At 44.7% G+C, this 26,338-nt stretch overlaps 1 protein-coding gene and 1 long non-coding RNA gene across 5 annotated transcripts; one reads left to right on the top strand and one right to left on the bottom strand.

Annotated features, from left to right (window-relative positions):
* Positions 1–1,507: 1,507 nt before the first annotated feature.
* LOC118993748 (uncharacterized) lies at positions 1,508–4,508 on the bottom strand. The gene is made up of 4 exons (XR_005067935.1): positions 4,425–4,508; positions 3,590–3,654; positions 2,030–2,070; positions 1,508–1,798 (listed from the first exon to the last, which is right to left on the bottom strand). It is a non-coding gene; the product is annotated as an uncharacterized LOC118993748 (long non-coding RNA).
* A 16,738-nt stretch (positions 4,509–21,246) lies between these two features.
* Positions 21,247–25,773, top strand: SP8 (Sp8 transcription factor). 4 transcript variants are annotated; one of them, XM_037056302.1, is made up of 3 exons: positions 21,255–21,341; positions 22,090–22,186; positions 22,343–25,773. In XM_037056302.1, the coding sequence occupies exon 3, from the start codon at positions 22,376–22,378 to the stop codon at positions 23,837–23,839; it is 1,464 nt and encodes a 487-aa protein (XP_036912197.1). In that variant the 5' UTR covers positions 21,255–21,341; positions 22,090–22,186; positions 22,343–22,375; the 3' UTR covers positions 23,840–25,773. The 4 variants fall into 4 exon arrangements, with proteins under 4 accessions (XP_036912196.1, XP_036912197.1, XP_036912200.1 ...); XM_037056301.1 differs by lacking the exon at positions 22,090–22,186 and having other exon boundaries at positions 21,247–21,341; XM_037056305.1 differs by lacking the exon at positions 22,090–22,186 and having other exon boundaries at positions 21,259–21,341; positions 22,347–25,773.
* The last annotated feature ends 565 nt before the right edge of the window (positions 25,774–26,338 follow it).

Below are 26,338 nucleotides of genomic sequence, written 5' to 3'. Positions count from 1 at the left end.
TATCTAAGAAGAAGGAAAAGTAAAGGGAAAGGAAAGAATAATAGTAGCTGGCATTTAATAAATATCTGTGACATTGCAAACATTTTGGTAAGTAATATATTTCATTTCACTTAATACTCACAACTATCCTGATATGAGATGGACACTCTTATCTTCTGATTTTAGAGAAGAAACCGGTGTTTAGAGAAATTAAGCTACTGGCCCAAGATCACATAGCAGTAAGTGATGGAGCTTATTCACACCCAGGTATTTTGTCTCTATTACACTTTGCCCCTAAGAAATCAAAGAGAGGAAAATAAATGTAGCTAGAGATAATGAGAAGCAGAGATAGAGAAATGAGAAATGTAGCTAGAGAAATAAAACCCAAAACATGTTAAGTATTTCCTTTATTGTTATAACCGATTTTATGTTTTCTTCATAGCTTGATTGGAATTCTGAGACCACAGAAATGAGTTTTTGAGAACTTTAGCATTAGCATTCCCCAAAGTAACAGTTTGAACACAATATTTAGATTTAGGAAGCCCTTTTTTGAAAAATTACACATGTACCTATTAACTTCTTTAAAATTGAAATAACAATTTTGGGGTGTTTCTTCAAAATCACATATTGTTTTTTTATGGTATTTCTTCAAATTAATTTCAATTTTTATCTGTGTCATACACACATGACATAAAAATCAAATACTGTTAGAAAGCTTCCTCCTTCCACTCCCACTATCCCCTGACCAAATACTATAGTATTTGGTCAAAGCAACCATTTTTAGTAATTAAGTACATATTTTCAAATTGTAAATATATAATTTTTATATTACTTATTGATTTCCTATTATGGATGATATGAGTGATTAAGCTATCTTATACCACTTCACTTCTCTTCCAAAAACATACATGTGCTCCCTCATCGATAATATATCAAAATATTTACTTAGATCAATAATTGGTAAATACTGTTTACAGTTGAGACAAGTGTTATATTCTATTTCCCCTCTCACTAACCTTTTTGTTTTTCCTAGAGTTATTAATTTTATTGAGTTCATGTTGGTTTGGTTTTCTATGTAGTTTCAGCTATATTTTCCCCAAAAGCTATAACAAATTTGTCAAAAACTTATCAGCTTTCCTAAAGATTTATGCACATCAAATAACCCATTACTTCTGCATTTTTTCCTTGAAGTTCTCCCTCCCACAGTTTCTTTCATGCATTATTTTTTCAAATAGGTCCTCAATTCCTTGCTCAGTACTTCTTCAGGTACCCCAATGATTCAAATGTTGTTGTGCTTGATGTTGTTCCAAAGTTTTCTCAGACTCTCATTTTTTTTACTGTTGTTTCTTTTCACTACTCTGATTGGGTGTTTTCTGCTACACAGTGTTCCAAATCACCCATTCAGTCCTCTGCTTCATTTAGCCTGATGTTGATTCCTTCTAATGTATTCATTTCAGATGTTGTAGTCTTCATTTCTGACTGCTTCTTTTTGTGGTTTCTATGTACTTTTTTATACTTGTTTTCTCTTTGTTGAAGTTCTCACTGAGTTCCTCGAGCATCCTTACAACCATTGTTTCAAACTCTGTATCACGTAGCTTGCTTGCCTCCATTTCATTTAGTCCTCTTTCTGCTCCTGTAGCTTCTTGTTTTGGTGTGGATTGGTTGCTCTCTCTAAACCTAACACCCATTTGTCATTCTTCCCTTCACGTCTTCTCTTCGGTTGTCTTGTTTCCTGGATTCCAGAACTACTTGTTTCTTAGTTTACTTTCTGGTTCTACTTTGCTTTTTCATATTCTCTCATTATGATTTTGACAGATTTCTGGAGAGAGGACAGAAAAGTACACATGTTCAATCTGCTATATCTAACTAGAAGTCCCTAAATCACATTTTCTTCAAAGATTATTTACATTAAGATAGCTTTTGACAGTAGAATTTTATCTTTATTAATTTTAAAAAAACATAATGAGTATAACTGGAACTTAAAATAATCACCACCAGCAGTTAACATATCACTGAATAGATTATGTGTATAATTTCATCATCATGTTACCTGCTACTCAGTTATATAACTTCCCAGTGGCCTGTAGTTAGCTGAAATGAAGAAAAAATATTCAATGCTACTTTTCAGAGTTTATACAGGGAATTTAAATATGTCTGAGTAAAAATGAGCTCTAGTCAACTTTATACTTTCAAATACAACTTTTTTCCCTTCAACACATAAAGCTTTTTTTGTAATCAGTGGCTGTTTCCTCTACTGATGAAATATGGCAAAATCAACCTCACCATTACTAAAAGTAGCCAAACCAACTTTATAATCGCTAAAAAAGAACTTAATGCCATATACATGTATTAGATTTTTGATCAAAAAAATTAAATAGGGAGTTAGACATTAAAAATGACCATAAAGAGGCAAAAATTGAATACATCAAGATAAAGCAATAAAAACATTCCACATTTATTTTTTTACTCTGGGATTGGATGTTTTATAGAATTTAGAATTTTCCATATTTTATAAAAGTTAATTTACTATATACCATGTCATAACAAAAACTGATTCAGCATTCTATAATCAAAAATATTTCTATATTAAAAAGAATGAATATTAATACATAATGGAAACATAAAGACTATAAACAGCCTCACATTTATTCAAGTCAGGTTTTAGTGCCAAACTTACTAACTTTCCATTTTCAAACTGAATTGCAGATAAGAGATTGAAAACTATAATTAAAGAAGAGACCAAATTATGATTACCTATAGACTATCTGCCTAGAAAAATCTCAGAGAACTAGAAAATATAATAGGAATTTATACAAGTGATTTTAAAAAGATAAAGTAAAAGATAAGAATCACCAATACAAGAGGAGGTTTTTAGTTCCTGTAAGTAAAAGTTTGAAAGAAGATCCCCTGTAACTATCAGTGGAGAAACCTTGAACTTAGGCCTTTTCCCCAATGTTAACATTAGGTACCCCTATGTAGCCTACTGAACTTGAATCAGGGGAGGGGTATGAAGAACGCTAAAATAACTATTATTTAAATAAACCTACCAAGTGCTTCTAGGTACATAGTATTATATAAAGAAATATATAAAGAAACAAGGCCTTTTAAGAGTTTAAAATCTATGACAGCAATGGTGGCATTTAAAACAGGATGTTGAGGTCATTGAGAAAAGACAGTCTACACTACAGGGCCCTGAATCTTGTTACTTTGGCCTCATCCAGCATTTATATAAACTACCCTACCTGCTTCTCCCCTGTGGATAGTTGCTTGAGACTGTCACCCCTTACTGAAGACCTGGAGGAAAAACCTGGAGAGGAGCTGCTAACCTGTGAAATCCTGAGCACTCTCCAAACCCTTGAGTCAATGGCATGCTACCACAGCTACAGGCTAGAATCATTCCTCAAAAGTTGCTGGGGAGCTATCAAAATCCAAATGCCCAAGTCACATCCTAGGCCAATTAAAACATTTTCTGAAAGTTGGGCCCAGATATCAGGGTTTCTGAAAACTTCTGAACAGAGTGTGAAAGTACAGCCAAGGTTAAGAACAATGGAGACTCAAAGGGGAGGACGCCGAAGGACGTGACAGCCGAGTATCAACATTACGCACTCACCTTCACAGCACCTGGGCAAGGACTAGCACCCTTAGAGATGCCTCGTCACGCTGCTCCCTGGGTATCTGGGTAGAACATAATGGAGTAATCAAGGCATTTTTCTGATTCTCTCTGCCATTGAACATTTAACAGTTTAGAATAGAAACAAAGCTGAAATAAAAAGTCTGGGGAATTCTAACGGGTACTCAAAGCTCCAGTTCTTATGTAGACACAGCTAGATTTAGGTGTTTTTTGTTTGTTTTGTTTTAGGAAGAAGGAGTTTTTTAAAAAAAACATTTTTTAAAGATTTTATTCATTTATCTTTAGAGGGGAAGGGAAGGAGAGAGGGAGAGAAATATCAATGTGTGGTTGCCTCACATGCGTCCCCTGCTGGGAACTGGCCTGCAACCCAGGCATGCGCCCTGTGCCCTGACGGAGAAACGGAGAATCGAACCACGATCTTTTGGCTCACAGGCTTGTGCTCAATCCACTGAGCTACACCAGCCAGGGCTAGATTTAGGTTTAATGACACCCATGTTGCTAAAATCTACAGGATAGTACCAATAGTTGATAGACAGACAAATCTTTCAAATGACAAAGGGCCTTCTAAATTTTATCCCCAACAATTAAAAAGTAATAAAAAGTCTTCAATTCTTTTTCTTATTCAGTTTTATTTAGCTTTAATTCCAGTTATTCCACTCAACTTCTGTGTATTAGTGTGTAGAAATCTTATAGTCTTGATATTTTATGTGACTAAGTTTCCTAAGGTAAGTTTAGCTGGGCATGGGTTTTTTTGGCAAAATACTCTCAGATCTAAAAACTAAGTTTTTAGATCATCAGAATTAATTTGTCTCACCCATAACTGGTGTTTGGAATATCTTCCTCAGGACTTGGTCTGCTGTTTGTTGGTTCTAAAGTCTGTTTCCTTTGAACCATCCAAACCCACCTGTGGAATGATCGAAATTTCTGGAGAGAAAAATTAGAATTAGCATTTTTTTCCATCAGGATTATTGGGATGATTAAAGATAAATTCAAACACACACACACACACTCAACAGCCAGTGAAAAGAAAGCCCAAATGAACTTTAATCTTGTCTCTGCTAACTCCATCCAATTCAAAGCTGCAGGGTTAAGCCAGAACCAGCCAGTTGCCAACCAATAGAAAAACCATTTATTTGATTCTCGACATTCTGGTTCTTGAGACAGATCCAAGCCATTAATACCAAATTAGTAGAATTTGCTACTTCCAAACACAAAAGTCTCTTTGCTATGTCCACATGTCTTATTTGGAAAGTCAACAGATTAGTCCTGATTTGGAAAGAAACCTAACCAAAACCTTCCAACTGGATTCTCCTTCCCTCTTTCATTCACTAACTACTTCTGTCTATGCAAATGTCCACATGTGCTTGGCAGAACATAATTTATGGTTAACAGTTTGACACCATTGTTTTATTAGCAAGTACAATTCATAGCAAAATAATTAAATAGGGACACACAATAAAATAAACATTCCAATGACCTTTCAAATGGAAAAGTTCTGCTCTCCGAATAAAGGGAAGAACATTACAATTACACGATAGTGCTTGTTCAGACTTGCTGAATATGCGATGAAGCCTTGACCAGCCAGCCGGTTGTCTCATCTCCTCCACCCCAGAAAAGGGTGAAAAGAGCAAGGCAGCTGTGGTGTCCCGACTTTGAGACTCAGGGGTGAAAGGGATGACAGATGTAGAGCCAGAGCCCCAAAGTGGGCAGCACCTCGTCCCTGACAAACAAAAGGGGATGACAGGCTTGGAGCCCCATTTACTTCAATAAAAACAACAAAAAAATGAAGCCAGCTGTCTTTTCTTTTCTTTTTTCTTTTTTTGTATATTAGATACTGGTACAAGGCAGTATTTTCTGACTAGGTCTCAGAACAGCATTTTACCTGATAATCCAAGCAAAATACCAATTAGTTCTTCCCTAACTCAGTATTATCACCTTTTATTTCTATCTATATTTTCCTAGAAATATATGGTGTGCTACTGCTCCATGTTTAGCTTTATCAAACGTGTCCAATAATAAGGGCTGCTCTAGGTTTGTCTCAGGGTTTACCCATTAAAAAATCTGAAAAGTATTTTAATCCTCAAAATGTTCCACATCTGTTCCACACATCTTCCTAGAATGCACCAAAGACCCCTAGGGGCTTGTTCTTGCAGCTCCTTACTGCCCCAAAGTAATGATTTGTACAACTCACTGAATACATATTCAATTTTCTCCTAGGTACTGTATTGGTGACTTCCTGCACTTTGGCTCTCCTGCTCAGAGACAACCAGTATCTTGAGATTAGCATCTGTTGCTTATGTTTGTCCGAGTAGGTATGCGATAAGTAGAATAATTCACATGCCTTATCTCACTGGCTCCTCAAAGCCGTCTTGTGGGGTTGGCAGGGCAAGTAACATCCCTGTTTTCTGAGTGAACAAACTGAGGCTCCGCAGCTTATGTGATCAACATGTCGTCTAACCTCATACAGAGAATCAGTCTGAGGGAAAACAGAAACCAGTTTTCTTAATTTGTCATTCAGCATTCATCATACTTACAGCTTCTCGAGATGTATGGGAATGCATATCAATTACAGAAATATTTTTATTCTCCATTACTTTGTTATCAATAATAACAAATGTTACATGGACATACACAATAACAATGAGTAGCTGTCAAAAAACATGGATTACAATTTAAGCCATACTTTTCTGAAGCTTAAATTCTGCCAACTATTCATACTGTAGTTCTTTAATAAAACTAACACACCTACCAACACTTTTGCTTTGCCTTGACAAATAGCTTTAAAAAATGAAGACTTTATTGAAATGTTGTAGAAAGACATGTTTAAAAATCTGAATTACATAAGAATACGAGAAAACATTCAATTACGTTTATCTAGTCAAAGTAACAGTGATTCTGGCCCAAGGAGGCAACTGTATGCATAAAAATTAATGTTCCTGTTAATTTTTACATAAAGCTGTATGAATTTCACACCTAAAAATCTGAAAAATTATCCATATTTATTTGTAAATGGCTTTAAGCTCCAGGACTTTCATGTATTTAGAGTTGACTTTCTATAGAAGAGATAATAATGCTAATGAGTGAATATTAAGTATAAGGCACTAACACTACAGAGGTAAATATGTAATTACATACATTTCTAAAAGTGGGATAAATCACACATTAAGTTATGTCATGATTCAAGGACGTGTAAGAGGCAAGAAGATGTACTTGATAGTCTTTGGATAATTACTTTTAATTAACATGCCTATTAAAAATATGAGAATATTTTAAATCAGGAATGTAAAAATATTCAATACAGAAAAAATACGAATCTTTAAAGCTGGAGGAAGGCAACCATTGGAAAAAGGAGAGGTTTTAGCTCTTCTGCCTACCCATAAAAGCTAAGTCTAGACATTCATAATTACACCAATTAATTGGCCATTTTGGCTAAATTATGTAAATTGTCTACATACACTTCTCAAAGTACATAACTGCCAATGCTATTTTCACTTTGGTCAAGTCTACACTGACTACCTAAATGAAGTGGATAATTAAGACAATTATCCTGATAATTTAGATCAAACATTAATTAAGGTAAAAGCAGATTAGTGGTGGGGAGGGGGGTTTGAACTGGAATATAAATGTTTTTCTTGTGTTCCATAAGCATGTCAAAAAGGCTTTCTCTTTCTTGTATTGTTTTTGAAATGATTTCAAACCATTTAGTATATGTTATTTCTATAGCAATTCCTTAAATCAGAATCTCCGATTCTTACAATTCCCAAAATGCCTAGGTAAATAGAAAGCATTTGAAAACTGTTTTATACCAGCATTGGCTTAAATCTCATTTCCTAAGTTCACAGAAAATACTGATAAAATGTATGGATATTCCAAACTCAAAAAAGTCTTTGAAATGCTTTTTAAAAATAAACAATGTTTTCTTTATATTGGCATTATAGTTAGGTAGAAGAATACACCCCAACCAGAAGTGTGCTGGAGCATTGGAGTGAAGTGAAATGGTGTTCTCCACTCACTTTGAATGAGTGCGTAGAAGAGTATGTGCATGTGCGTGACTTAACGAACAACCAAACACATAAGGCTATATCCTGTATCTACCTGTCTAGTTAGATATACTGTGTTGATATCCGTCTACCATCTATTTATCTATTTATCTGTCTCTCTACCTATCTGCCTACATATCTAAAGAAACAGAAAGTGGGAGGGACTTCGAACCACATGATCACAGTTTGATTCCCAGTCAGGGCACATGCCTGGGTTGCAGGCCAGTTCCCAGCAGGGGACTCACGAGAGGCAGCCATACATTGATATTTCTCTCCTTCCCTTTCCCCTCTAAAGATAAATAAATACATAAATATTTTTTTAAAAAGAAAGAGAATGTAAGCAATTGTCACAAAATGGTAACAATGTTAACACAGATAAAAGGAATGTGGGTGTTCATGGAAATTAAATGTTTCACTGTACTATTATTTCAACTTTTCTGTAGTTTGAAAATTTTCAAAATCAATAGCTGAGGTAAAATAAAGATCTCAAGCTTTACATAGAATAACTAATAAATATTCAGTACCCATCAAATTCCCATGAATTTGATACCCCTGAGACTAAAAATCCTGCAATACACCATTTCTTAAAACCATACTGTGAAATCTATACTAAAGATTCTTTCCAGTGGGCCTTAAGTGAGCACTTTAAAATATTCCCAAGGTTTCCCATGCAGGGTATAGTTAAAGAGCATTCCACTTGAGATCCTTGTCTGAAAGGCCCTATAGAATTGCAAAGTATCATTATTAAGCAAATGTTCCTGGGCCCTTGGGTGGTTCGCTTAAAACACGTTTCACTGTATTGAATATTCAGTGCCAAAAGCATACTGTTCAGTGTTAAGGTTTGCAATTTAAACCCAATTGGGGAAAGTAAAAGGTTCTTGTAATTTGCCTATACTGTATTGCATTGATGTAGTAGCTTTCATTGATAATTAAGTTCCAAAAATATGAGTTAGACTGTGTGAACGATGGAGGAAAGCTAACCTTTCTATTATAGCCTTAGCTCTTGACTTCTTGTATTTAAGATTACAGATGCTCCATTAAATCGATTTTGTGTTTAATCTCCTCTTGAAAAACAGTGAATGCAAGTCTCCAATTTTCTTCCCTTTGAGAGAATCCAACTATTTGACAATGAAAACTACAAGGCTCAAACCAGATGATTAATACCACCCACTGAGGATAAGAAAAGTTTAGCGGGTCTCTTTTTGGGTAGTTTGCCTCAACTCTCAACTTTCTTCAATTAACTGGAGTGTTAAAATGTATTTCATGCTAGACTTTCAAATACCTTTTTTTTAAGGAACCAGATTTGAGAGGGCAGGGGGTGTGTTTAAAGTGGTAATATTGTGTTCCCTTTAAATAAATAGATATGCTTTTTAAAAAACATCAGAGAAATTTTCAACAGCAACATGGCTTTGAAAAATAGTTTCATTCAAATTTCTTCTCTGTTTAAACCTAGGTGTTTGCTTTGCTTTAAAATTGTTTACACCCCTCAGTAAAATATAAAACATGCGAAAATAATCAGAACGTTGAACTGAACCACACACACAAAAAAACCCCGAGGAACTTAGAAAGACGATAAGACAGGAAACTGTAATACATCGAAAGGGAATGCCTCCCTTTTGAATCTGCTGGATCCGGGAGGCCCAGCAGAGAGTTCGGCTCTGAATGCGAGGAAATGGCTTCCTTCGGGCCACCTCCACGCGGCCTCACTTTCTCAGGCACCACTGGCCATGGAATCACACTCCGGCGTTCGGTCAGTTTCAAACGTAGAGCTTCTGGCCATACTCAGCATAGAGCTTACCTTCGAAAGGGGTAAAACTACCATGGCAATGAAAGCAAAGCTTTCACTTAGGCTCCCTGCGGGTGATCCTCGCCCCCCCACATCAAAGGCGCGCAGAGGCTGGATGGTGTGGTACCCGCAACTTCGGCATCGCGTGAGAATTAGATAGAAATGCAAATGATCGGTTCTCACCCCCCCAGACATACTTAAAGCAGAAACTCTGGGGCTAGGGCCCAGCAAGCTGCGTTTTAAGCCTCCCTATGGGTAATTCTGATGTATCATCGCCAACAGAAAACCACAATATAAATTTTCGAGAGACGCTTTGACAGTCCAGTCCCGTCCAGTCAAAACCTGGAGCCGGAGACCAGCAAAGCAGGAGATTCGACTCCCACCCGGGTGGGGTGGTCCCAGGCCGCCTGACCCGGCCGCGACCCCCTCCCGCACGCCCGCCCGCCTCCGCCTTCCGCCGCGCCGGCCGCCCAGCGGGAGTCGGGTCGGCGGCCCGGGGGCGCGGCAGGCCCCCCGCGCGGCCGCAGCCCCCTCCCAGCGGGCCTGCCCCGAGGGCGGCACCTCCCCGCCCGCGGGGTGTGTGAGCGCTCGGGGGGTGGGAGAGGAGGAGGGACGGGGAGGGGAAGAGGAGGAGCGGGGCGGGCGGCTGAGTGCCGGGGTGGGGAGCTGCCGCCGCGCGCCGACTACCGTCCCGCCCGGTCGGCGGAAAGGGGCTCCGATGCTCGCCCGGAACCCAAGCGAAGCCTCCGCCCCGGGGCGGGGCGGCGCCTCCCCCCTTGGCAGGGGCCCACGTAGCGGTCCAGGCCCCGGAGCCGCGGGGGCCTGCGGGGTCCCAGCCCGCAAGAGAGCCGAGGCGGCCGCAGCGCTCCGCGGGAGAGCGCGGCTAAGCGGAGGGGAGGGCCGGAGGGTGGGGCGGGGCGGGGCCGGTCCGCCGCCGAGCCCCGCGCCCGCTCCTCCGCCTCCCGCGCCCGGCGCAGCCGGGCCGCGCCGCGGGCGGGCGGGGACGCGTGTGCCCCCCGGCGGGTGGCCTGCGCCCGGGGCCCGGGGTGCGAGGCGGTGCGGGCCTTTGCTCGCGGCCAGCCGCTGCGCGGGAGCGGGACCAGGGGTGGTGGCAGTCGCGGGTGGGGGCGAGGAGGAGGACCAAGGGAAGGGAGTGCGAGCCCGGAAGAAAGGCGAGTGCAAATATTGTGACTGCCGGGCGCGGAGACTCCCCGCGGACCCGTGGAAGAGGCCCACTGCCGGCTCCGGCGAGGCGGCCTGCGGGACGCCCCACCGCCCCGGGCCTGGGAGGCCCTCTGGAGTGCGACGGGCCAGCGTCGCTCAGTGTCCTCCGGGTCCTGCGACGAGTGGGGGAAGTTGGCCCCAGCTCACCCACCTTTGATTCTCGAGTCCCCCGGGACGGGATAGTTATTAAGCTGACTTCTTGGGAAGCTTCCGCTGCGGGACACGCAGAGTATTTGCCGCCTCCGGAGGCGCGCGTGAGGGCGCCTGTCCCTCCTGTTCCTTCTCTGCCCCCATCCCGCCCTCAGCGCCAGCCTTGGGGTGCTCCTGGCCTGTCTCCTGACCCGGCCCCTTAGATGGCCTTAGCAGAGCAAAGGGACGCAAGATCTTTCGTGAACTCGTAGTGCAAAACCCCGGGGCAACGCGAAACCGAAAGCGGGAGCACCTCTGAAGGGGCCGGGACAGCTAAGGCTCGGGTCTTCGCGGCCGCCTGCGCCGAGGGCGACCTCGGCCAGCCCGCTCCCGCGCGGAGCAGCGTGGGGGCCGCAGACGCGTTAAGTGATTGTGGGACACTCGCGCTCCCAGGTTCTCCCTCTGAGTTACGAGCTGGGGCGTACCAGGGCTTTTTCAAGTGAACGGTGGGTGGTAGCTTCCTCCCGCAGACTTGTAAACCCACAATTTTCCCACCCATTCCTAACAGTTTTTGGGATTCTGTTCTTAAATCTTAGGTAGTTAAGGAGTAGGAAATTCCAATCACCGACGCTTAATTTTAAGAAATCGTTTTGACTTGGTAAATCAACAGCAAATCACCTAATAAAACTAGTTGAAAATTTCTATCCAAAGTTCATTCATTGTAAAACTTTTACCTTAGTTGGCTTGAAAATGTTAAATCAGCTAAAATCTGTTAAAAGACCGAAATTGAGTCAAACACTCTTTTTAATTACCTAATACCAGGCAATCAATAACATCAGTAGGGCAGGTGCCTTTTAGCAGCAACAACAAAATGCTTCTTTTGGTTTGACTTTGCCTCTCTCAACCTCTCTCAATAGTTTGCCACACACCTCTTCTTAGAGTTTTATTTGATATGTCAAAATTGTAGAAATTATTTTTGTCTTCCTTTTGTTCTCTAAATTTACAGGACTTCTTGAACCAAAGAAGAAAAGGTTTTGGAGTAGATTCATTAGTCCCAACATTTTTATCTAGAAAGCTTCCAATAAACTGACCTTGGGTCCCACCGTCAAATCGTTTCAGGTTGCAGCAACTGCTTTTTCCTGTTTCTCGAGGGGAGGAGGGTTTTGCCCTTGTTAAAGTAGGCACAATCTAGAAAAGTACTTGAAGCACCATCCACAGAAAAGTGAGGACTTCTGTCCTTAATAGCTGCCCTTTTGAAGGTAACGGGCGTTCCATTTCTGGGCTGTAAATGCTTCATGCTGACTCCAGAGTAGTGGGCTTTGGTGCTTCCACTGTTTGCTTTCTTCAGTGTGGATCAAAGTCCTATGTGTTAGCTTTACGACACCCCATTGGAAAATGTTTTTAGAGCAGTTGCAGACGACAATAATCAGTTCATCTTACTTCCTTCACCTTAAGGAACATTGCAAAAAAATTTTTTAAAAAGGAATCCTTTAAATAAAGACAAAGGAGAGGGAAAGGGGCACTGCATTGCTCTTGCTGGTTACGTGCAGACACTTCCAGGGGAAAAGGTTTGATCCTCATTTTCCCACTCCCAAAGTCCTGCAGTCCTGGTCCTTGTTTTGAATTAAAATGGGGCAGCCTTCTTTCATGGCCAGCAGGGTCCTTGTTACTTAAGATTAGGGAATCCTCACAGCAACTTTGGGGGAGGGGTGATGCTAAGGATTGGGTAGAAAGAGCTGCAGAAACACAATTCAGTAAGTCGGAATGTTCGGTAAGGCAATTGTGGGAAATTGCCTTCTCAGTATCTGTACAAATTTGCTACTTTTCCAGAACCCATAAGCAAGAATCAAGATTTTATTTCCTAATAAAAAAGTAACCTCTATTGAGTATTGGAGCTGATAGTTGTCAATCCTTAAATAAAAATGTGTCCCCTATTTTGACTAGATGGGCGTTTCTGTCTGGACTTGGAAGAGGGACTTCACACAAGATAAGGTAGACGCCCTTGAACCCAGTGATTAGTGCCTCACGTCACGAATTTCCTAGAGCTGATGTAGATGTTTTATTTACAACACCTTCTGAAGCAGGGGTGGCAGCTGTTAAGTGTTCCTCTCTCTATAGGCTTGTGTCCTGTTCCCTATCCCAGCAGCCCCGGGCCCCCGGAAACAGCCTCAGATGGCCAGTTCGGGTCTATTTAAAGGGGGAGGAGGACTTCATAGATGTGACGCCATAAACAGCAGTAATCCAATTTGTAGTCTGAGTGGACCAAATTAATCACTGATTCCTTCTGTTTCCATCCGGAACTCTTCAGTTCCAGGGAAATCCTCTCCATCTTCTCCAGAGAAGGAAATTGGTAGTATTTGGCCAGTTGGGCCAGGACCACTTCGAAGTCTTGCAAAACTCACCAAATTCAGGTGTAGGAGATGTTAGTACATGAATTGGCAGAAGCTTTCAATGTGTAGAGATGAGTGGGTGTGGGGGCGCTAACCCTAAACTAGGAGGGCTGCAGGGGCTGGACTCACCCCAACGGTTGTGCTAGACCGGAGCCCATCCTGGGTTCACAGGACACCTTTTGCTGTGACCAACACAGGTGTCCAGTCTGATGACCAAGGAAGCTCTCTGGGTTGATTCACCTTGACCCAAACGTGGGGCCCACCTCATTTACTGGGGGGCAGTGACTCCCTGTCCCTTGGGAGACACTGGAAAATATGGCACCGGGGGCAACAGCGTGCGTGTGTACATGTGGGCACACACACACGTATGTGTAGGTGTTGGAGCACAGATCAATTTCCAAACATCTTTTGAAGTTCTCTTCTCATTTGTAATTTACGAACTCAGTCAATTACAAAGAGCTTGGTGGTGTTATCAGATACCTTAAATGCACTGGAGTTTTGGAGTTTTCCTCCAAAATTAGGTTTTTGCTCTACTCTTAAAATTCTTTGCTAAGAATTGTGTGAACTGGCCACCCAAATTCCCCTCTAGGAAACACTAAGTCAAGAGAAATGGCTTTCATATATAATACGAACCAGAGAGGATTTTAAATAAAAAGTTACTGTGAAGCACACAACAATATTCCAATATACTTTGCAACCTCTTTCAAGAAAACATGTCCTTCACATCCCCATGAGAGTTCTTTGCCCTAATGTCCTCAAAGTAGCTTCTGATAGTCCCACTTCTTAAGGGGGGGAAAAAAAAGCTTAGCGAAAACCTGCACCCAAGTTTTGGTTGGGATTCAATATTCTAAGCAAAATATGCTCAACAGATGATAGTAGCGATGAAGCCAGAAAACAACTCCAGCTATTTAAACTGCCAAATGAGACATAAAGCTGCATTGTAAAAATCATCTGGAAAACAGGTTTTCCCATTGAAGTCGCTATGTGTTAATTACTGTGAGCTGGAAGGCTGGAGACCCAGAGCCTGGAAGCCGACTTTCACCCCGCATACGTAAACGGAGAAGTGCTGAACCGCAGCCAGAGGGCTCCTGCGCGGACTCATTGTCATGCATGCCTAGACATTAATATGTGTTCGTGGCGGGCTCGTACAGTACGAGGTGTTATTTCCTTATAAAGAAACACCAGGTCTCGCTTTCCCTTCTTCTTACAAAATTATTCGCATTATTTATGCTACATTGAGCGATCTAATTTCTTCGTGATAGTCCACTAATTGCTCTGGCAGGTAATTAGAAACGGTTTACAACGCGAAGGGCTTTTGCATTGCCCCTCGGATTATTAAATTGCGCTGTAAATTATACCATATTTGCTGGAGAAAAATTCTTTTGAGCAAGTTCTCTTCCTGCGATCCGAGATGAAATCGGCTCCCCACCCCACCCCCCTACACACGTACCCCTCCCTAGCCACCCCCACGGCCACCACACCCCCTGCTTTTCCTGGACTCAGAGTCGAATGATTCTAAAGCACGCGATTTTGTTCGTGTTCACTGGGCCGAAATAACGTGGCCATTATGGCCTGAAATGAGCCAGGTTTGAAGCGAGCTTCCTGCGCGCCTGCAATATCCAGCAGGCATGTGGGAAAAAGAACGGCTTAAATGGGGACATCTGTTCAGTGCTGCTCATCTTACTCTTTACAGCCAGGTCAGGTTAAGAGAATAACCTGTTCGCCACCTTTTTTCTTGTTAATAAGACTATTAGAAAAAAAAAGCAAGCACACACATACAAACAACACTAATTGAGCTGCCATATAAGCAAAGAATGAGACACACAAAGGTGGCAGCTGAGTTACAAGAGGCACTGTAAAAAAACATAATTTGGCTATTTCAGGGGATATCTAAGGAACTTCTGTAAAAAAAAATAAGAATATGTGAGATCAAAAGCGCTCTCTATAAAAAATGGGTTTATATACGGGATTTTAAAGAACTTATCAGAAGATGGTTTGTTATTAGGTTTTTGTTTTAATAAAATTGACCTGAAGGTAGTTGCCAGTGGAATTTTTTTTCTTAAGCTTAAAGCACTCAGAGGCCTCCACCGTTTTCGTTGTTGGTGTTATTTTTGTCTGTGTTACGTCTGAGGGTCCCTTGACAAATCCCAAGTGGGAGCATCTTAGTTTGTCCCCCGATTTTAGAAAAGAGAACTGTGTCCTCTTTCAAAAATATCACCCATTTGTAAACCTTGTACAATGCCTTGAACACATGTGTGGTTAAAGCCAGAGACCCGGTGCAGCTCCTAGATTATTTGTAATTAAACACAATTCCCAAAGTAACATTTATCTTCCCGAAACTGCGATTGCAATTGTCAGCCGTCTGGAGGGGACGGTGGGGCAATCGGGGAGCACTGCCTCTTCCAGTAACAGAACGGAATGAAAAGAAATCAATAGTGTTGAGGTTAAGAATTTAGTAGTTTTTAACTCTGCGTGTTAGCTGTGAGAAAGTGATATGTAATACCAGAGAGAAAACAGCCAAAGCAAATCCATTCTAGGAAACAAGTCAGGGAGGAACTCATCTGAATGTCGAAGTCTCTCTTTCTCTCTCGCCTTGAAAAGCAAGAACACACACCAGACACACACACACCATTCTCCCCAAATGAGCAAACCCTGCTTTCCTCGCGGTTCCTGCATTTACATGAGGAAGCAGGAATATGAAGTGCTCTAGCATTCATTGCGAATTTCATCTGTGGGCCAGCGGAGATGAATATGAAATATACCACGGAGCGCACGCCTGCCTGCAGAACTAGCCCTCCATCATATCTACCTACTATGAGGACGTGAACATAATGTATGTAGACAACAAATAAGGAAATATACATTTTTCTTCCTTGAATAGAGGAAGGTAGACCAATTTTGCTAAATATCTTCATATTTCTCCTATGTATACCGATGAATTTACCTACATATTCACATGATTGACACACGGAGAAAGTCCTTGTCTTCTGAAGGTGTGCAGTGTGAATGAACGCCCTAGCTAAAGTGAGTCAAAGCACACGACATCCTAAGTTAGATGAGAACATCTCTTAATGAAACCATCCCTAACTTTTGAAGGCTTTGAAGTGGCAGAGAAGGAAAAATGAGTATTAAGTAGTAGGACACGGAAGGAAAATATAGAGTTGATTAAGAAAAAATATGAAATGCATTTCCAAGGGGTCCCACATATGCAAAGAGCCACGGAGGCCGAGCTTCGCCTCCACCGGGAGAGCCTGTGCGAGCAGAGCAAGAGTCACTATGGCTTCGCTGTGGTCAACAAACACATCCAATTAAGCAGGACCAGGAAAGTAAGGACTCGGCTGTAAAAGTGGCCGGACAGTTTGAAACCGAATAACCTCACTAATAGGGGCCATTGTTCAGCATGGAAGTTCTTATTTTCCAATCAGGAAAATGCAGCCCTCTGTGGGTTCTGGCCGACTGATCCCTTCCCACCTACGGCTCAACAATCTGCCACCAGCGAGGGGCTTTTATTACCTCCCTTCCCAGGAAATGTTAGGCAACTTCCTAGAAAAGCCGCCCGAAAGCAGGAGTGGCCAGCAAAAGCGCACCCCCTCAGGAATCCACAGGTGCACGCCTGGCCAGGTTTTCTTTTCAACGGGACACAAACTTTGACTAGAGAACTCCGGACCGGACCAGGAGACACCCCCGACCTGGCCCAGCCCTGTCCTCCCCGCAGCCTCCGGCGGCGCTGGGCTGCTTCTCTATCCCCATCACGCTTTATTTTCGCAGCCAACGCATCCGCGCACGAGGGCCCGGCCCAGTGGCCGGGATGGGGGGGGCCGTCTCTCCTTTTCGGGAGAGGCGCCGGCCAGGGATGCTTGGGGTCCGCAGCGGACGCCCGCCTGCCTGCTTCCCGAGCTTGCGCGGCCCTGCCGACGCTCGGGAAACCGAGATCCCGAGAGCCCGGTTTAAACCGTACCAAGCAGAGGTACGCGCCTGTATAGTTCATGTGCATCGTCCCCCACCCCCTTTCCCCCATTAGGCTTTTTCAGCGTTGTGTATACCTCGGACCACACTTACGTTGAAAACCGTATTTGGTGTAGATGTGATGCCGGACGCTGGAAAGCCTGGATAACTTTGATGTTTTCGACTATAAATACCTAATTGTATTTAATGGTTACAAATGGCTTTATTTACTTGCTGCGGTATCTACGCATTTTAATCTATTTAACCAAACAGCAGAGGCATATTTCACTCTCCACTCCCTGAAAAGGAAAAGCAGGGATCGAGGCCTCTAATTTGCTTTTAGGACCTTCTCTTTCTTTAGTCGTGAGAGCTGAAAGCGGGAAAGCCCCAAATCGCAGCATTGATTAGTCTTCGAACTCGCCTGAGGCGGGGGTTGGGGGTGGTGGTGGAAAAAACCCACCTCTTCTTTTCTGCTCGGTCTAAGGAGATGTTGATGTATATTGTAGATGCAAGGTGTTAGATATACTTGAGCAAGTTGTTCCCAGGATGTAAATTAGGTCCCAAAAGCTGTTGTCCAAATCGAAGAAACAGAGAAATTAATCTGGGAGACTATCCATCATCACCGGTAATAAAGAGAGCGACATGGATGAGACAGATGATATGATTAAGGGGCTGTGGTCGTTTTAATTAACTTTTTGCTGTCCTGTAATGATCAAACTGGTCACCAGACCCGGTCAATAAGCATGTTAATATCAAACAAATAAAACCAGGGATGATTAAAAACCTCCTGGTTTATTAAATTTGAAATTCAAATGAAATTTATGCTGCAGCTGCATAGTGAATGCTAATAGATTTTAGCTTTATTGAAAGTGGATCCCACAGGTTTGCAAGGAACAGCAAAATATCCATCTCCCCCCTCCTTGCCAGAACATGCAACTTCATTCGGAGTGGGGAAAACTTTTAATTGTTAGAAAGCCAGTACTTCCTATCTCTCTTCCCCTTCCCCTTCCAAACCTCTATGTTACCGTCGTATAATACTCAGGGAGTGATGATCAAAGGATCAATATCACAAAAGACAAACTGAGCTCTATGCATTGTGAAATGCTTTGCTAGTCAGGCTGTGTGTACAGTGAATTACAGATGTTCCCTCATGTGGGGGGTTAAGAAATGATGGAGTCACTTCTCTAAAGTGGAGAAAGAGGTGCCATTAAGACTAGTTACACTGAAGCCTGAAGCAACATTATTGCTGTTTTAATGTTTGGTCAATTGTATAAGTTTCTTTGTCTTTCCTTTTTAACTGTGCTGTCTTATCAATTAGGACAAACACTAACCACTTATTGGGGGGTAGGGGTGAAGGGAGAGTAGTGTAAGAAAAAAATGCCCTTTGACCAATATTAGCATTATGAAATAAATACCCCACTTTTTAAATGGGAGTAACTGGAATGTGTATACATTTATGTCCTATTCTAATGAAGAAAGATCCATATGCAAACTCCTGTGCAAATCCTCAAATGCTGCAAGCCAACCTCACATAAATGGAAGGACACGAAGTATTCATTAAATCCACACTCACACTGCGACTCATTGTCCTGGGAAGAATTCATATGATTCTAAAGTGAATTTACACAAATGAAAAAAATCCTAAAATTAGGTACTTCAAAATAGTAATCATATGATGCTGAGTTTTTCTAATTCCTGGCATATTTTAAAGAAACAGTGGTTAAGGCCTCTTTACTCTCAGAATTAGCATTTAACTTTTAATAGTCCTGCCTCACTTTCTTCCAAAAGATAAGAAGATAAAAAGATTAAACATTCACAGAAGGGAGTCTTCCCTTAAAGTATTTTTTTCATCCTCCTTTAAGGGTGCCGGTATTGATTAGAATTAAACCCCAAATTTGAACAACTGTATATTAGGTCCTTAAAATGAATATCATTATAGAAGGAGACCAAAGCAATGAAGTTAATTCTCTTTTATTTGTTAAACGGAGTTCCCTCCTTCCCCCACCCCTTCCTCCTCCTGGGCTGGCCTGTCACGCCTTCTCAACACGCTAAAATCATTCAGAGTGGCTTGCAGGGAGAAACACGACATTCATGGTAAACGTCAGCCTTCACAGAAAGAAAGTAGTTCATTAATTTACTTCACACTTACTTCAAAGTATAAGAGTGTACCTTACTCCCTTAATCAATAGATATGATGTACAGTCAATATCCCAACACTGTTAGGAAGGGGTTGGAAACACACTCTCACACCACATCAGCCTGCTCAGGGAAACTTACACAAATGATACCGCCTGACTTTGGATTTCAGTAAGCCCCAGGAGGACCTTTTTTTTTTTTTTTTTTGTACTGCATCTCTGGAAGCTGTGATACACTCGAGGAGTGTTCCAAAATGACTTAATTTTTTTTTTACCCAGTCAAAAGAAAACAATTCTTCCAGCTAAACACACTTTAATCAATTCATCCTTAAAAAATAGATTTCTGGGAGCATTTAAAGCTGTTTAAAATATGAACTACTTTTTAAAAAACATGAATATTCAGGAGGGCTCCAAGGGCTGTGGACTTTTTGCTACACTGGTGTGGTGCGCTCTGTGGTTTACGATGTTCCCTTGTGGTGGCAGTGAAATTGTAATGACATTTCTGAAGGCAACTAGTAACACGAATGGCAAGCCAGTGACTAAAACCCAGTGAATCTGAACTGAGTATACCTATTAACGCGCACACACATTCACAGATATCTGACCCAAACACTGTCAGATGCAGACGCCTCCATACATGTGGTCCAAGATTTGTCAAAACCTTGTCTCTATTCTCAGATAAATAAAACCCACACATATCCATTAACATTCTAATTTTTCTCTCAGAAAGAGGCAGTGGGGATTTCCTTGGAAAACTTCTAAATTCCACAAAACGCTCCTTAATTTCTCACCCAAAGAGAATACAATACTCTCGTCCCTTTCTCTATCTAATCCTTTTGTATTGAAATTTACTCATCGCCACGGGACAAACACACCCTTTCCCTTAGACTGAGACTGGCACTTCCAAAGACGAATCCCTCCTCAGAAGGAAGAAAAAAAAAAAGAAGAAGAAGAAGAAGGAAAAGAAAGCCACTGCAGCAAAGTAACAACTGGTGGAGGAAGGCGCACACACGCCCTAACTCACCCCTAAAAATACCCTCAGCCTTCCCCACCTTTCTTCTACCCTGCCGCGGTGGAGTTGGAAAAGGTAAGGTAGGTGGTGTCAGTACGGATTTCCTTTAAAAATGTAGTAACAATGTCGAAGAAGTTAAGAACAAGATCAGTGAAGATTTTAGGTCCAAGGACCCAGGGAGCTGGCGACAGGGATGGTGTTTGTGCGTGTTTACTGACTCAGCCTCCCCTAGCCTCGCAGTTCGTTCTTCAAACCGCCAGTCTCCCCGCGGCCTCCCGTCGCGCACTTCACCGCGCTGCTCCTTTCCCCCCCACCCCAGCTTTGTCTCACACTCACGCGCGCACACACGCCCCGCGCTCACGCCGGTCGCCCTCTGCCACACACACGCACACTGCCTCCCTGCACCCCGCCTCGAGCGCGCGCACTCGCGCCCACCCTGCCCCCGGCTTCACGCGCACAGACAGACCCGCACTCCTCCTCTGCCCTCCCCGGACTCGTCACTCACGGTCACACTGCAGTACACTCACTCGCACCTTCCCCCTCAACACTTTCCTGGTCTGCCCCTCCACCCGCCTTTGTCCCCCGCAGCCCCGCCGTCACCCACCACACCCCCCGTTCTCCGCACCGTCCCTCCCCTCCCCGCTGCTCTTCCCCACAGTCACGGTCACGCCGCCACACTCCATCCCTACCCCACTCCCCGGGCTGCACTGTCTCCCAGCTCGGGCACACGCGCACAGTTACACGGCCTCCCCGCCAGACACCCGCTTCGCGCCCCGCGCGCCCCGCCCGCCCGCCGGCCGCGCACCCCTGGCCCCCCCAGCGCGGCCGGCGGCTGCGCCGATGACCTCACGGCGCGCGCGCGGCGCGGCCCGGCGAGGCCGCAGATTGGCTGGCGGCGCCTCCGCGGCACTTCAAAGCCGGAGAGGGAGCTACAATTGTGGTGGAATGGGCGGAACTGATCATTGTATTGCACACCTCTAAAAAAAACACTGCCTCTGATTTATCAATATAAAAAAGATCCTCTGAGAGGAGGAGGGCACTTTTGTGTGATGGCAACTTCACTTCTAGGGGTGAGTCTCAGGATTTTCTCTTGCTGGTTTAATTAGTTTCCTTTTATTGCCGATCGGAGGGGGTTAAAGTCGCCCCGGCCAGGCCACGGGCTATCAGTCTCTATTGAGAGCTTTTCCCCCCCCTTTAAATACAAGTGAGTTTGGAGAAAAGAAAGAGGGGGAGAGGGGGGCAGAGTCACTTTTTTTCAGCGCAGGAAAAGGTTCCGAGGGCAGTCAGACCAGCCACCTCGCAGCGCCCGGCCGCTCCCTGCCCAGGAGACGTGCGCCCTGCCCATTTCCCAGGCGACGATTTCGGGGGTAAGGAGAGCAAGTTTTTCCTCCTGGGCAAACTGCAGATTTTCCCTCTTCCCTCTAAAAAATTTCGCAGCCCGCCTGGTCTTGCAGGTACGTTGAACCCGTCTCATTCTTTAAAAACTATTGTAGACCTTTTTTTTTTTTTTTAAGTAAAGTGAAAGAAAGGCAAGAAGAGTGAGCGAGCCAGCTTTATAGTTTGACCTCTTTTGGCCTGGGAGACACATCCCATGACGGGTTTCTGGGGATCGGAACAGAATTTTCAAAGCTCTCTCTGGATTACACGGCAAGCGCTTTTAGAAGCAATCCAATGGTATTCCCTGAGGCTTCTCAGCAAAGGAAACTTCCTTTCTCCCTAATCTGGACTTTTGCTTGCTTGTTTGTTTCTAAGTGCCTGGGGCCTTGTGTGCACGAGAGTGTTGTTTTAGGTGAGAATATTTGTCAAACTCTTCTTTAGCATGACGCTTTGCTCCCGAATCAGACGCCGGCAGCCAAACTTGTCCCCTCCCGTAGAGTAGGAAGCAGCCGGGCGCCGGGGCTGTTGGGGGAGCCAGGTGAGTTGGCGGCGGCACGCCGCAGCGAGAGATGGGGTGCCGACAGGGCGTTTTGAGGGCTACCAGAGATCTGATGCAGATTTCTTTCCTCCCTCCCCCACCGGCCCTTTGCCCACCTCCCCTCCCCCACCCCTTCTCCTCTCCCTCTTCCCGCAGGAAGAACCGAGGTTGGGATCCACTCCTCTGGCCATGCTTGCTGCTACCTGTAATAAGATCGGCAGCCCCAGCCCGTCTCCCTCCTCCCTCTCGGACAGCTCCTCTTCCTTCGGCAAAGGCTTCCACCCCTGGAAACGTTCCTCGTCGTCCTCCTCCGGCAGTTGCAATGTAGTGGGTTCCAGCCTCTCTGGCTTCGGTGTGACTGGCGCCTCCAGGACCGGCGGTTCGTCCTCCGCGGCCGCGGCGGCCGCAGCGGCAGCGGCAGCGGCGGCGGCCCTGGTGTCCGATTCGTTCGGCTGCGGCGGCTCGCCGGGTTCCAGCGCCTTCTCCCTCACCTCCAGCAGCGCCGCTGCCGCAGCGGCCGCGGCGGCCGCCGCTTCCACCTCGCCCTTCGCCAACGACTACTCGGTGTTCCAGACCCCCGGCGTCTCCGGGGGCAGCGGCGGCGGAGGCGGGGGCGGCGGCGGTGGGTCCTCCGCGCACTCGCAGGACGGCTCGCACCAGCCGGTGTTCATATCCAAGGTGCACACCTCGGTGGACGGGCTGCAGGGCATCTACCCGCGCGTGGGCATGGCGCACCCGTACGAGTCCTGGTTTAAGCCCTCGCACCCCGGCCTGGGCGCCGCCGGCGACGTGGGGTCGGCCGGTGCGTCCAGCTGGTGGGACGTGGGCGCGGGCTGGATCGACGTGCAGAACCCGAACGGCGCCGCGGCGTTGCCCGGCTCGCTGCACCCCGCCGCCGGGGGGCTCCAAACCTCGCTGCATTCACCGCTCGGAGGCTACAACTCGGATTACTCAGGCCTGAGCCACTCAGCCTTCAGCAGCGGCGCCTCCTCGCACCTGCTCAGCCCCGCGGGGCAGCACCTCATGGACGGCTTCAAGCCGGTGCTGCCCGGCTCCTACCCGGACTCTGCCCCGTCGCCGCTGGCCGGTGCAGGGGGCTCCATGCTGAGCGCCGGGCCATCGGCGCCGCTGGGGGGCTCCCCGCGCTCCTCCGCGCGCCGTTACTCCGGTCGCGCCACCTGCGACTGCCCCAACTGCCAGGAGGCGGAGCGGCTGGGCCCGGCGGGGGCGAGTCTGCGGCGCAAGGGTCTGCACAGCTGCCACATCCCGGGCTGCGGTAAGGTGTACGGCAAGACGTCGCACCTCAAGGCGCACCTGCGCTGGCACACGGGCGAGCGGCCCTTCGTGTGCAACTGGCTCTTCTGCGGCAAGCGTTTCACGCGATCCGACGAACTGCAGCGGCACCTGCGGACCCACACCGGTGAGAAGCGCTTCGCTTGTCCCGTCTGCAACAAGCGCTTCATGCGCAGCGACCACCTCAGCAAGCACGTGAAGACGCACAGCGGCGGCGGCGGAGGCTCGGCTGGCTCCGGCAGCGGTGGCAAGAAGGGCAGCGACACCGACAGCGAGCACAGCGCTGCGGGCAGCCCGCCCTGCCACTCCCCGGAGCTGCTGCAGCCTCCTGAGCCTGGGCACCGCAACGGCTTGGAGTGACTTGCACCCCGCTCCTGTCCCTCCCCTTGACCTCCCACCCCGCTCTGCTTGGTCCCCACCTGTCCTGGTCTCAGCTCCAGCCTCTACACTGCATACTGCTCTCTCTTTCTATCTTTGTTACTCTTCTAACTCCTTGTGTGACTTAAGTTTGTAAAGGGGATATGAACATGTAAGTAACACGCATTGCCATTCCGGGCCCTGGCTTTCCCCTCTACCCGGTTTTGCCGTCCGACACAACCCGAACCCACGCCCCTCTGGGCCTTTAATTCTCGCCTCCCCTCATTTTATGTCCGCCATCCCAGGGTGTGACAGGCCTATTTTAGAGGGAAGCAACCCTGGAGGTAGAGCTGGAAGATTCCAGCGCCTGGGAGATTGGCCTCCACTCGGGCGGGAGCAATTCAGCTGAACAAGGTTGAGCTCCGCTGTGGGGAGAGCGAGGCAGGAGGCCTGCGCAGGGTGTTCTGCCGGGGACAGCTGCGTAAGTGGTTGTAGAACCGCCGGGCTGCTGCCTGCCCTTCGCCCAGCCGTCGGAGCTTGGTGCGTGTGCCCGGCATCTGTCCTCAGAGATCCGGAGTTTGCAGAGTTTCGCTCTCCCAGCTTCAGCTCAGTCTCTTTTTCTTTGTTCCCTAAGGTGGAACCGATGCAAGTTTCAGCTAAGGGCAGTCTTGGGGAATCGCTACAGCAGCCTTCTTTCAAGTTTATAACATTTTTTAAAAAACTGAAAACCTACAGGAAAAAAAAGGCACCCTTCCACTCGGTTTCTAGCTAGTTTTTCTTCTAGCAGTGAGCAAGTCTTTCTCTTCAAACTGTGCTAATATTGATCCCAAAGTTATTTTGATCGCATTAGCTTATGGGGTGGGGGTGGGGGTAAGTGTAGGTGTCTTTCTTATGCAAAATACCCCTTTCCGGTGAGAACAGATTCACTATCTCCGTGTTTGTCCTTTTCTACCTCGTTTTTTCACCACTCCCTAGCCTAATCTTTTTTTTTTCCATGCTAGTTCAGACATCAATTTGTATAGTACTCATTTCTGTAAATTCTTGCAGTTCATTGACGATTCTTAGGGTGAAACTTTTTTTGTGTGATTTAAACTTACAAACAAGTGAAGAAGCTATCGTTTATTCCAGACGAGGCTGTAGTTTAAATGCCAAAAGGGGGAACATGGGGGGAGGTGGGAAACTTTGTAAAATATATCTGAACCTAATGGTTTGTACAACTGGAGAATCGTTCTAGATTAGTTACCAATTAACTATGACTCCACCAGTGTATGGATGCGAGGTGCAGTTGTCCAGGAGACGATTTTGTATAGTATTTTTCTTGTACATTACTCCCAGTAAATATTTGAAAATATATTGAAGTAAACTTGATTTTTTTTTGGTTACCAGAAAATATTAAGAGTTATTGTTGCAGTTCTGATGAGCTGCAGGTTTTTGAACTCACTTCTGGAGGTGCAGAGCCACAAACGCACTTTCGGGGCCTAGTTTTGCTCGAATATTAATTTAGATAAGGTATCAAACTGTAACTAAGACAATATTTGATAAATGTGGGATGACATTTAATTTAATGGAGCATGTACTTATTTGCATTTGCTGGCAGTTCAGGCATAGTTAAAGTGAGAGTTATCCTATATTTCATAGCTGGGTTTGTCAAAACCCGTGTATTAAATAAATTGTCCAATTGAAACTCAACTAACTTTGGCCTTTGTGTATTTCCTGAAGGTAATATTGTTAGCTGTTAATCAACACTCCTGATAGTACATTTAAATGTTTGCAAATTCTGCAAACTAATTGCTCATTGTAATGTTGAAATAATTTGGATATTTCACATTGAAATGAAAAGCCCTTCTCTGGAACATTTTAGACTTGCATTTTAAATGCATGAAATGTAATTGATTTATTTGTAATATTTTAAATGGTATTAATAAACTCAGATAAAAGACTAGGCCAGTTAATTTGTTTTTGTTTTCCTTTTTAAACTATAGACATTTGCATTTTTTTCAGTTAAATATCTAATTTAAACAAAATATCCTGTTTTCTGGTAATATTTAAATAATTGCCTTTAATATTACTCAGATGGAATGATCTATTTGGCAAAACTGTTTTCTCTATTTACAAAGAAAAAGATTAGTGTCTAAGAAATGTAATTAATTATTTACCAGTAGATTTAGCTCAAAGCATCAGGACTTACTGACCTCTTAAAATTTGGACTAAGTCACCAAACAATTCAAAGAAATTTCCTGTGTTGCTTCCTTCTCATTCTCCAGGAGGAGTCCGGTTGATTGCATTTGGTATTTAAGAGGGCAAGACTTACACTGGAAGATCAATACATCTAAAATAAAAACATGGGTTCGGGGATAACTTTTGTTGTTAGGGGGTGGAGGAGGTCAAGCCAACAAAGGCTTGTTTTTGGCATTCCATGTCTTAGCTAAAGATCGTGTAGAGGTAAATATCAGCAGTAGATTCCTGTTGAAATGAGTTATCTGTTCTTTTAAAGTCTCTAAA

The sequence above is a fragment of the Sturnira hondurensis genome, unplaced genomic scaffold (assembly GCF_014824575.4).
Source record: "Sturnira hondurensis isolate 20B ecotype Veracruz unplaced genomic scaffold, ASM1482457v3 Scaffold0008897, whole genome shotgun sequence".
NCBI lineage: Eukaryota > Metazoa > Chordata > Mammalia > Chiroptera > Phyllostomidae > Sturnira > Sturnira hondurensis.
The sequence above is the reverse complement of the archived record's forward strand: the minus strand, read 5'-3'. Positions and strand labels throughout refer to the sequence as shown.

Bases quoted from the DNA above. Each gene is read 5' to 3' on its own strand.
- SP8 (XM_037056301.1), top strand. From the start codon at position 21,321: ATGGCAACTTCACTTCTAGGG. The intron at 21,342-22,342 runs GTGAGTCTCAGG...CTCTTCCCGCAG, and splicing joins TGGCAACTTCACTTCTAGGG to GAAGAACCGAGGTTGGGATC.